This window comes from Eschrichtius robustus, chromosome X (assembly GCF_028021215.1).
Source record: "Eschrichtius robustus isolate mEscRob2 chromosome X, mEscRob2.pri, whole genome shotgun sequence".
Taxonomy (NCBI): Eukaryota; Metazoa; Chordata; class Mammalia; order Artiodactyla; family Eschrichtiidae; genus Eschrichtius; species Eschrichtius robustus.
This window is the reverse complement of record NC_090845.1, coordinates 117,185,803-117,197,926: the sequence shown is the minus strand read 5'-3', so window position 1 is coordinate 117,197,926 and position 12,124 is coordinate 117,185,803. Positions and strand designations below refer to the sequence as shown.

Below are 12,124 nucleotides of genomic sequence, written 5' to 3'. Positions count from 1 at the left end.
GTTGCTTCTATGTCCTGGCTATTGTAAATAGTGCTGCAGTGAACATTGTGGTCCATGACTCTTTTTGAATTATGGTTTTCTCAGGGTATATGCCTAGTAGTGGGATTGCTGGGTCATACGGTAGTTCTATTTTTAGTTTTTTGAGGAACCTCCATACTGTTCTTCACAGTGGCTGTATCAGTTTACATTCCCACCAACAGTGCAAGAGGGTTCTCTTTTTTCCACACTCTCTCCAGAATTTATTGTTTGTAGATTTTTTGATGATGGCCATTCTGACCAGTGTGAGGTGATATCTCATTGTAGTTTTGATTTGCATTTCTCTAATGATTAGTGATGTGGGCATCCTTTCCTGTGTTTGTTGGCAATCTGTATATCTTATTTGGAGAAATGTCTATTTAGGTCTTCTGCCCATTTTTAGATTGGGTTGTTCGTTTTTTTGATATTGAGCTGCTTGTATATTTTGGAGATTAATCCTTTGCCAGTTGCTTCATTTGCAAATATTTTCTCCCATTCTGAGGGTTGTCTTTTCGTCTTGTTTACTTTTTCCTTTGCTGTGCAAAAGCTTTTAAGTTTCATTAGGTCCCATTTGTTTATTTTTGTTTTTATTTCCGTTTCTCTAGGAGGTGGGTCAAAAAGGATCTTGCTGTGATTTATGTCATAGAGTGTTCTGCCTATGTTTTCCTCTAAGAGTTTTATAGTGTCTGGCCTTACATTTAGGTCTTTAATCCATTTTGAGCTTATTTTTGTGTGTGGTGTTCGGAATTGTTCTAATTTCATTCTTTTACATGTAGCTGTCCAGTTTTCCCAGCACCACTCATTGATGAGGCTGTCTTTTCTCCATTGTATGTTCTTGCCTCCTTTATCAAAAATAACGTGACCATATGTATGCGTGGGTTTATCTCTGGGCTTTCTATCCTGTTCCATTGATCTATGTTTCTGTTTTTGTGCCAGTACCATACTGTCTTGATAACTGTAGCCTTGTAGTATAGTCTGAAGTCTGGGAGCCTGATTCCTCCAGCTCCGTTTTTCTTTCTCAAGATTGCTTTGGCTATTCGGGGTCTTTTGTGTTTCCATACAAATTGTGAAATTTTTTGTTCTAGTTCTGTGAAAAATGCCAGTGGTAGTTTGATAGGGATTGCATTGAATCTGTAGATTGCTTTGGGTAGTAGAGTCATTTTTACAATGTTGATTCTTCCAATCCAAGAACATGGTATAGCTCTCCATTTGTATGTATCATCTTTAATTTCTTTCATCAGTGTCTTATAGTCTTCTGCATACAGGTCTTTTGTCTCCTTAGGTAGGTTTATTCCTAGGTATTTTATTCTTTTTGTTGCAATGGTAAATGGGAGTGTTTCCTTAATTTCTCTTTCAGATTTTTCATCATTAGTGTATAGGAATGCGAGAGATTTCTGTACATTAATTTTGTTTCCTGTTACTTTACCATATTCATTGATTAGCTCCAGTAGTTTTCTGGTAGCATCTTTAGGATTCTCTCTATATAAAATCATGTCATCTGCAAACAGTGACAGCTTTACTTCTTCTTTTCCGATTTGGATTCCTTTTATTTCTTTTTCGTCTCTGATTGCTGTGGCTAAAACTTCCAAAAGTATGTTGAACAACAGTGGTGAGAGTGGGCAACCTTGTATTGTTCCTGATCTTAGAGGAAATGGTTTCAGTTTTTCACCATTGAGAACGATGTTGGCTGTGGTTTTGTCATATATGGCCTTTATTATGTTGAGGTAAGTTCTCTCTATGCCTACTTTCTGGAGCGTTTTTATCATAAATGGGTGTTGAATATTGTCGAAAGCTTTTCCTGCATCTATTGAGATGATCATATGGTTTTTCTCCTTCAATTTGCTAATATGGTTTATCGTGTTGATTGATTTGCGTATACTGAAGAATTCTTGCATTCCTGGGATAAACCCCACTTGGTCATGGTGTACCATCCTTTTAATGTGCTGTTGGATTCAGGTTGCTAGTATTTTGTTGAGGATTTTTGCATCTATGTTCATCAGTGATATTGGCCTGTAGTTTTCTTTCTTTGTGACATCTTTGTCTGGTTTGGGTATCAGGGTGATGGCGGCCTCATAGAATGAGTTTGGGAGTGTTCCTCCCTCTGCTATATGTTGGAAGAGTTTGAGCAGGATAGGTATTAGCTCTTCTCTAATTGTTTGATAGAAATCACCTGTGAAGCCATCTGACCTGGGCTTTTGTTTGTTGGAAGATTTTCAACTACAGTCTCAATTTCAGTGCTTGTGATTGGTCTGTTTATATTTTCTATTTCTTCCTGGTTCAGTCTAGGAAGGTTGTGCTATTCTAAGAATTTGTCCATTTCTTCCAGGTTGTCCATTTTATTGGCATAGAGTTGCTTGTAGTAATCTCTCATGATCCTTTGTTTTTCTGCAGTGTCAGTTACTTCTCCTTTTTCATTTCTAATTCTATTGATTGGAGTCTTCTCCCTTTTTTTCTTGATGAGTCTGGCTAATGGTTTATCAATTTTGTTTACCTTCTCAAAGAACCAGCTTTTAGTTTCATTGATCTTTGCTATCATTTCCTTCATTTCTTTTTCATTTATTTCTGATCTGATCTTTATGATTTCTTTGCTTCTGCTAACTTCGGGGTTTTTTTGTTCTTCTTTCTGTAATTGCCTTAGGTGTAAGGTTAGGTTGTTTATTTGAGATGTTTCTTGTTTCTTAAGGTAGGATTGTATTGCTATAAACTTCCCTCTTAGAACTGCTTCTGCTGCATCCTGTAGGTTTTGGGTCATCGTGTTTTCATTGTCATTTGTTTCTAGGTATTTTTTTGATTTCTTCTTTGATTTCTTCAGTGATCTCTTGGTTATTGAGTAGTGTATTGTTTAGCCTCCATGTGTTTATGTTTTTTACAGATTTTTTTTCCTTGTAATTGATACCTAGTCTCATAACATTGTGGTCGGAAAAGATACTTGATATGGTTTCAATTTTGTTAAGTTTACCAAGGCTTGATTTGTGACCCAAGATATGATCCATCCTGGAGAATGTTCCATGAGCACTGGAGAAGAAAGTGTATTCTGTTGTTTTTGGATGAAATATCCTATAAATATCAATTAAGTCCATCTTGTGTAATGTGTCATTTAAAGCTTGTGTTTCCTTATTTATTTTCATTTTGGATGATCTGTCCATTGGTGAAAGTGGGGTGTTAAAGTCCCCTACTATGATTGTGTTACTGTCGATTTCCCCTTTTATGGCTGTTAGCATTTGTCTAATGTATTGAGGTGCTCCTATGTTGGGTGCATAAATATTTACAATTGTTATATCTTCTTCTTGGATTGATCCCTTGATCATTATGTCGTGTCCTTCTTTGTCTCTTGTAATAGTCTTTATTTTAAAGTCTATTTTGTCTGATATGAGAATTGCTACTCCAGTTTTCTTTTGCTTTCCATTTGCATGGAATATCTTTTTCCATCCCCTCACTTTCAGTCTGTATGTGTCCCTAGGTCTGAAGTGGGTCTCTTGTAGACAGCATGTATACAGATCTTGTTTTGGTATCCATTCAGCCAGTTTATGTCTTTTGGTGGGAGCATTGAATCCATTTACATTTAAGGTAATTATCAATATGTATGTTCCTATTACCATTTTCTTAATTGTTTTGGATTTGTTATTGTAGGTGTTTTCCTTCTCTTGTGTTTCCTGCCTAGAGAAGTTCCTTTAGCATTTCTTGTAAAGCTGGTTTGGTGGTGCTGAATTCTCTTAGCTTTTGCTTGTCTGTAAAGGTTTTAATTTCTCCGTCAAATCTGATAGAGATCCTTGTGGGTAGAGTAATCTTGTTTGTAGGTTTTTCCCTTTCATCACTTTAAATATTTCCTGCCAGTCCCTTCTGGCTTGCAGTTTCTGCTGCAAGATCAGCTGTTAACCTTATGGGGATTCCCTTGTATGTTATGTGTTGTTTTTCCCTTGCTGCTTTTAATATTTTTTCTTTGTGTTTAATTTTTGATTGTTTGATTAATATGTGTCTTGGCATGTTTCTCCTTGGATTTATCCTGTATGGGACTCTCTGTGCTTTCTGGACTTGATTGACTATTTCCTTTCCCCTATTAGGGAAGTTTTCAACTATAATCTCTTCAAATATTTTCTCAGTCCCTTTCTTTTCCTCTTCTTCTTCTTCTGGGATCCCTATAATTCCAATGTTGGTGCATTTAATGTTGTCCCAGAGGTCTCTGAGACTGTCCTCAATTCTTTTCATTCTTTTTTCTTTATTCTGCCCTGCGGTAGTTATTTCCACTATTTTATCTTTGAGGTCACTTCTCTGTTCTTCTGCGTCAGTTATTCTTCTATTGATTCCTTCTAGAGAATTTTTAAGTTCATTTACTGTGTTGTTCATCATTGTTTGTTTGCTCTTTAGTTCTTCTAGGTCCTTGTTAAATGTTTCTTGTATTTTCTCCATTCTATTTCCAGGATTTTGGATCATCTTTACTGTCATTACTCTGAATTCTTTTTCAGGTAGACTGCCTATTTCCTCTTCATTTGTTTGGTCTGGTGGGTTTTTGCCTTGCTCCTTCATCTGCTGCGTATTTCTCTGTCTTCTCATTTTGCTAAACTTACTGTGTTTGAGGTCTCCTTTTCGCAGGCTGAAGGTTTGTAGTTCCCGTTGTTTTTGGTGTCTGTCCCCAGTGGCTAAGGTTGGTTCAGTGGGTTGCATAGGCTTCCTGGTGGAAGGGACTGGTGCCTGTGTTCTGGTAGATCAGGCTGGATCTCGTCTTTCTGGTGGGCAGGACTGAGTCCAGTGGTGTGTTTTGGCGTGTCTGTGAACTTAGTATGATGTTAAGCAGCCTCTCTGCTAATGGGTGGGGTTGTGCTCCTGTCTTGCTAGTTGTTTGGCATGGGTTGTCCAGCACTGGAGCTTACTGGTCATTGAGTGGAGCTGGGTCTTAGTGTTGAGACGGACATCTCTGGGAGGGCTCTCGCTGATTGATATTACATGGGGCCGGGAGGTCTCTGTGGGCCAATGTCCTGAACTTGGCTCTCCCACCTCAGAGGCTCAGGCCTGACACCCGGCCGGAGCACCAAGACCCTGTCAGCCTCACGGCCAGGTACGTGGGGATTTTCTTGCCTTTTGGGAAGTCTGAGGTCTTCTACCAGTGTTCAGTAGGTGTTCTGTAGGAGTTATTCCACATGTAGATGTATTTTTGGTGTATTTGTGGGGAGGGTGGTGATCTCCATGTCTTGCTCCTCCGCCATCTTGAAGGTCCTTCCTTTCTCTTGTGTGTCATAGTCCAGAGGAAGATGGTACGACAGTAGATGTCATTATGGTGTTCCAGTTACCCTCTGCTGAGCCAAGGGCAGTGAGAAAGAGGAAAATCCGTAGCATTCTACCATCATCCAGTTGTGCAATCCTTAATAATCCTGTGTCTCTCTTTTCTTTTAGAGCACACCCACAGTGTCTTCGGCAAAGTCCACTGGGGTCCCTGGGAAAAATAAGATGGAATCTAGGTGATAAGGTCTACGTTCTTTCATGCTTAGTCTAATTTCACTTGTCTATAGAAGCCAGAAGTTTTATTTTTAATTCTTCAGGGTTCTGATGAATCCATTGGCGATCAAAGACTAGATTTAAAAAAAAAAAAAAAAAAGACTAGATTTATACCAGTTATTTAGCAACAGTTCTCAGAAGAGCACTCCTTGGTACCACAGTCATCAGCCGGATTCTAGCAGAATAGTTATTGTATAATTAAATAAAACTGAAAAGGTCCTCTAGAGGTCCTCAAGTCTTGGTGGCCTCAGGTACAGCTCTTGAGAGGGAACGAGTTGTACTGCTCCCGGAGTACAATTCAGTGTGACATCCATCTTCCCTGTCAAAAGCTGTCAGGTTTCTGAGGGCAGACTGATGTGTCCGTGGGTCTTCTCCTGCCACAGACTTAGTGATGGGAACTTTTCTCTTTCCACTTCTGCTTCTTCCTCTCCTTCCTCCTCTTCTTCCCCCTCCCTCCTGCTGTTCCTTCTATTATGGGCCATATAAGTTAGAACACACAGACTCACATACACACACACACACACCCCTCTTATCTACTTCTTGAGAAGGAGAATGTAAAGTCATACATCTGATTTTTAAATTGAGAGCAGAGTAGATCTTTTAGGGCTAGTTAAGAGTAGGAGAGTCAGAGATACTCTTTAATGTAGTTGCGCTCCCCCTATTTTCTAATCTTTTTGGCTCTTATAGCTAAAAGCTTAAACCCATTTTATTTTTGTAGGCATAGGATCAACCTGGAATCTCCTTTTGGGGGGAAACTATAGAGAATATGCTCAGGCCAGACATCAGACGAGCCCTGGGTTAAATTGTAGAAATTACGGAAGATTTTGTAGCCAATCCAAGAATCTGACTTCAGGAGGCTGGGTCCAGGGGTATCCTGCAGGCAGCAGCCTGGGCCTACTTGAGAACCACCTTTCCCACATCCCACAGAAGTTGACATCCAGTGCTTTAGTATGGTTATGAAATTGCTCTTGCCTGGCAGGTCCAAGAGTTTACATCATTCCACAAGCAATACTGCCTGAAACTTAGGTTAAAATTGGATGCCAGTTTTCTGTTTATCTTTAATAACTAGCCCTTCTTTGAAGTACAGTTTTACAGTCTTCATAATCATTATCTTTCTCCAGTTATGGATGGGATGTCCACAGGACCACAGAAGTGGGCCACACCCAATACTGGGAGCCCCAGAGTCTATCCTCTTAACAGAAATCCATGGCATAGGGGGAAAAAGCAAAAAGAAAAACATAGGTTTTAAAGTCAGACAGGTCTGGGTTCGAGTCCCAGCTCTGCCCTTTCCTAGGCATTTGACTTTTTTTCAGTTCCTTAACCTCTGTGAGCCTCTTTCCTTATCTCTAAAATGGGGTCAATAATACCTTCACTGTATGCCTCAGAGGGTTGTTGTAGGACTCACTGGATAGAATGGAGAATGGATATAGAAGTTTTCTGTGAAGCATTAGCCTGGAGTGAGGTATTGGTGTTGATGAGAAGCTTACAACATAGGCTCTCTTTCTCTGCTCAGCCATCCGCAGGGAAAGATCAAGTCTGAGTTTTTGTCACCTGAGAGTTCCTAGAACCAACAATGAATGGGGGCCTGAGGATGAATGTAACCAGTGGAGTATCTGCATTTCTTGACATGTCAATTATGGGGTGCATGCGTGAATTGCATCAAATCCAAATGCTTGGCATGGTTTCAGAATCTTTGGTAACATACTCTACTTGCAAAGTAATTCCTCCCTCCCGTTTTCAAAGGAGCCCAGAATAAAATATGGCACTTCAAATACCATATCTTCCTCTTTTGTTTGAGACTAGAGTGGAGTGAAGCTGTGGGAGCAGGTCAAAAGGAAGTCCTTCTGTGAGTGAGAGGTAGAAGTGGGGTTGTAGGCTGCACTTCCTGATGTCCAGTCTACCAGGCTCTTACTTACAAATACCTTGCTGGGCCCAGCAGTGTATTTTCCTCATGTATGTATAAAGCCAGTGCTTCTGGACCCTGCTTAGAGAAGAATGGTGCTAGGGTTACTAGAATGACCTGCTGGCCTGGATATGGTCAGAGACCCTGCCTTCTTATAACACTTCAAGGTCTTATAACACTTCAGAGCACTGTTGCTTTCCCTGCCGCAGGTTCTGGCACATATATATTTATTTATTTATTTATGGCTGTGTCGGGTCTTCGTTTCTGTGCGAGGGCTTTCTCTAGTTGTGGCAAGCGGGGGCCACTCTTCATCGCGGTGCGCGGGCCTCTCACTATCGCGGCCTCTCTTGTTGCGGAGCACAGGCTCCAGACGCGCAGGCTCAGTAATTGTGGCTCACGGGCCCAGCTGCTCCGCGGCATGTGGGATCTTCCCAGACCAGGGCTCGAACCCGTGTCCCCTGCATTGGCAGGCAGATTCTCAACCAGGAAAGCCCTGGCACATATATAAAGGCACCATTAGGAATCACAGTTCACGGAAAACAAAAAGGTTTTACATTCCAGGTCTATTGATAGAGACACCTTTCTGTCCAATAAATTCAGCCCAGCTAACTAAATTTAAAGATAGTGGTATCCTTGACTAGGTACATTAGTCAGTGAAAGGAAATTGGATTGCACTTTTTATTTAAGAGCCTAAAGCTCCTGGGCAGGATACTGATTTCTCAAATGCCACTTGGGAGGCTGGCTTCTTTAGCAAGTACAGCTGTCGAATAAGACCCAGGTCTCCCAGCATAGCCTGATGTTTCCCAAGTATAAAGCTGAAAGGACCTCTTTAATGTTAATACCTCACCTCTTTGTAAATTATGTTTTCTTTTTGTGTCCACTTCTCAAAATAAGCTCATAATATTCACCTACAGCTCACACAGTGTGGAGGTAAAAGATGTGGAGAGAAGGGCCCAAAGGGGGTGTATACATTTGACAAATACTCTGTATATGAGAAGAATTTGCTTCTTGGTAGATTTGTGGAAGAAAATACAGGCTGTCTGATAAGACGTGGCAGATTTCAGATGGGGGTGTTGGCAGGATACCATTGTTTGCCCCTTATCCCACACAGAGCCTTGGGAAGTCGGCTTGATAATGCCACATTGGGTGGCTTGGGAAGAAGGGTCAGACTGCAGGCTGGCTACATTCTCATTTGTTCTTAACCTTCCTACTTTTGCCTCAGCTGCAGCCCTTTCCAGTAGATTGGGAGGGGCTAAAAACTTTAAAGTCTTGCTGGGTTCCAGTTAGTATTCACTGATACAAGGGGCGGTCTTTCAATGGGGAGGGAGATTTCACAGCTGTGGGTTGCAAGTAGGCAAGTTACTGTGAAAGATGTGTGAAAGATTTTGATTTTGGTGCTGGATTTGGAACAGGTGTCAGTCAAGAGAATGTGTCCTGTGCTCCCGAATGTGCTGATTAAGAATACTTTGATCGGGCTTCCCTGGTGGCACAGTGGTTGAGAATCTGCCTGCTAATGCAGGGGACACGGGTTCGAGCCCTGGTCTCGGAAGATCCCACATGCCGCGGAGCAACCAGGCCCGTGAGCCACAACTACTGAGCCTGCGCGTCTGGAGCCTGTGCTCCGCAACAAGGGAGGCCGCGATAATGAAGAGGCCCGCGCACCGCGGTGAAGAGTGGCCCCCGCTTGCCGCAACTGGAGAAGGCCCTCGCACAGAAACGAAGACCCAACACAGCCAAGAATAAAAATATAAAAATAAATTTAAAAAAAAAAGGATACTTTGATCCTGGTGAAATAGACTCTCACATTGATGTATGTTCACAGAGTCACAAATAGATATTTATGGAAGGAAAAATCAAGGTTTTGTTCCATGAACGCTCACCTGCAGTTTAACAAAGAAACACATATGTGTCTATGGACATAATTTTATGATGCACAGGCTACCCTCAGTTATTTGTAGCTGCATTACGTGCTTTAGAAGTGATTGGAAGTTAACTCCGCAGTACAGCCGGGCAAGTCCCCTACGTAAAGTACCCTACCAGACCGCTACCAAGTAGGGCAAATTCAGAGACTGCAGATTCTTCACTTGAAGTTAATATTAGCCCAAGTCAAATAGCGTTACATAAACACATCTGAAAAATTCAGTATCATACATTCCAAAACCAAATGGAATATTTTAAAGTGTCTGCAACTTTTGTTTCATTCCCATTAAGATAAACTATTCAGAAGAAGTCTGAATATCATACTATAGCTGCTGTCTTTCATAAAACGTGATGCTACTGCTGATTCTAGATTTTTTTCTAATTCAAAAATTTATTTATATATGGATAACTTTGCAAAGCTATACAAACCAAGTGCCATTTATGCTTTTATAAAGAGATACATAACTTAGAGAATATTTCAGGGCTATCTTCAGGAATCCAAAAGCTGGGATTACAACTCAGAGCCCATGGCCTATCAGTGGAATGGTGTGCCAGATTGGACACGAGGATTTTCCTTCAGTTCACTTCAATGAATTTGTCTTTACTAAGGGCCTAAGTGTACAAAATCCAGTGTGAATTCCATGGAGGTACAGAAGTGACAAAGATATGACCCTTGTTTTCACAAGGTATTTCTAGTATTTTTCCTAAAGTATACAATCTATATTTTCACCTTGGCTGTGTTGGCTATGTTTTTGAGAACTGGGAATTCTTTTTTTTTTTTTCCCCAAAAGTGTAGAATGTAAGCAACTGAAAATAAAGCATCATCTTCTCAGAAGGTGATATTGCATTAGCTTTGAAGTCAGACAAATGGGTTCAAAGTCAGACAGTGAATCCCCTGCCTATTTGTCTTAGGCAAGTCACTTAACTCCTCTGAGCCTCAATTTCCTCAGCTATAAAATGGGGCTGTCTGAATCTGATTATGAATTGAAAAGCCCTTTGCCTTAGTAAAATAACACACAAAGAAATGCAGCATAGTGTCCGGCACAAGGGGGACATATGTTAATATTCATACTTATTTATACAAAAGTTCATTCAGGCTTTTGACCAAAAGTGAAAAAAATAGCAAATCTACAAGTAATTTAACCAAATCAACCATTTAGAATTGAGAAAAGAAAGCTGATGCCACTGTTATCATTACTATATGAGTATAAAAGAGCTAAGCTTTAAATTATAATGCTGTACACCTGAAACTTGTATCATTAAAAAAAAGAGCTAAGAAAATGCTCGGAAGAATCAGGAGCACTTTGTGCACAGGAGGTCACTCTTCTATTAGCAGACTACTCTACACATCTCTCACGCACCCCTCACTTCCTGCACCAGACTTTCCTAAACTTGGCAGTTCCCATTTGTGAACTTCATAGGGATAAATATCAAGTGCCATTGAAAGGTATCAGTAGCATAAGTCCTGTGTAGAGGGTCTTCTCAAATGTGTACTTCACTATAGAGAAAAAGCATTTTCATCTTAGGAAGTCTCTGAATAGACTGTGCTCAAAGTGCCCCCTACCACAGTCTTCAACCTTCTTTTCCACAGATGGTTCTTTGCCCTGAAAGCATTATCACCTTTTTTGACTCCAGTAATAGCTTCGTTCTGCTCTTTAAAAAGAAATTGGGGAAGAAATTGAAGTGCGTTTCAGAGTTTGTTTCTACTATCATGTCTGTGAAAGTATCATATAATTATATTGCATTTCTTTTTTCAGATTGGCAAGTTATGTGCCCATTCTCAACAACGTCAGTATAGATCTGCTTATTATCCTGAAGATTTGTTTATTGACAAGAAGGTATTAAAAGTTGCTCATGTAGAACATGAAGAAACCTTATCCAGCCGAAGAAGGTGAGAGATTTTTTTTTTTCTCTACTTCAGCATACAATTAGCAATTGTGCTTTAAGGTCAAAAACCATTGGAAGGAAGCTTCTTAAATACATGTTATTTAGTTCTTCTGAGTAGAGTGTTTGATTAATTAAATCTATCATCTGTTAATGTTAAAGAAAAAAGATATTGTATTATATCCAAGCCATATTTAAATGTAAATTGACCATATGTAAATATCCAGTACAGCAACACAGGGTGGAATAGACTTCTCTATTCAAGATCTTTATTGATTAAACAAAACCTTTTCTGTTTATGATCTGGTCTCACAATTCCATGGCTTGGTTTGTGGCTTTCCACAAACAGTGAGTCAGGGGTGAGTTCACCAAAGAGAAACTGGCAAGACACGCTCATGTGTATACACACACACTTCACACTCTACACACTCTGTAAAAAATTTTTTTAAATTTTATATTGGAGTATAGTTGATTAACAGTGATGTGTTAGTTACTGGGGTACAGCAAAGCGATTCAGTTATACCCATACAGGTATCCATTCTTTTTCAAATTCTTTTCCCATTTAGGTTATTACAGAATATTGAGCCGAGTTCCCTGTGCTATACAGTAGGTCCTTGTTAGTTATCTATTTAAAATAAAGTAGTACACACTCTTTAAGAATGATAAAATGAAGGATTTGGTTTCTATTCCTTAAGACAGCGGTCAAGGGACCAAATTAAAGTTTGTTGCTTATTCTCTTCATTCCTCCTCCCCCTATCCAGATTCCCTCCTTCCCTATTCTAGTTTCATGGTTACAAATAAGGGGTGGAAATTGGATTGGGAAGCTCAACACAAATCTGGGAGAATTGATTTCCCCAAAAGGACTGCACAGGTAGCCAACCCTGCCACTGGCTTAAGAATAGCTAGACATGA

General features: G+C 40.1%; 1 protein-coding gene across 2 annotated transcripts in view; it reads left to right on the top strand.

Annotated features, from left to right (window-relative positions):
- The window catches only part of GPC3 (glypican 3), a 432,614-nt gene that overhangs the window by 268,787 nt on the left and 151,703 nt on the right, over positions 1-12,124 (top strand). For both annotated transcript variants that reach the window (XM_068533011.1, XM_068533012.1), the window contains exon 4: positions 11,086-11,219. In XM_068533011.1, the coding sequence (XP_068389112.1) occupies positions 11,086-11,219 (134 nt within the window). The remainder of the gene's footprint in view (positions 1-11,085; positions 11,220-12,124) is intronic.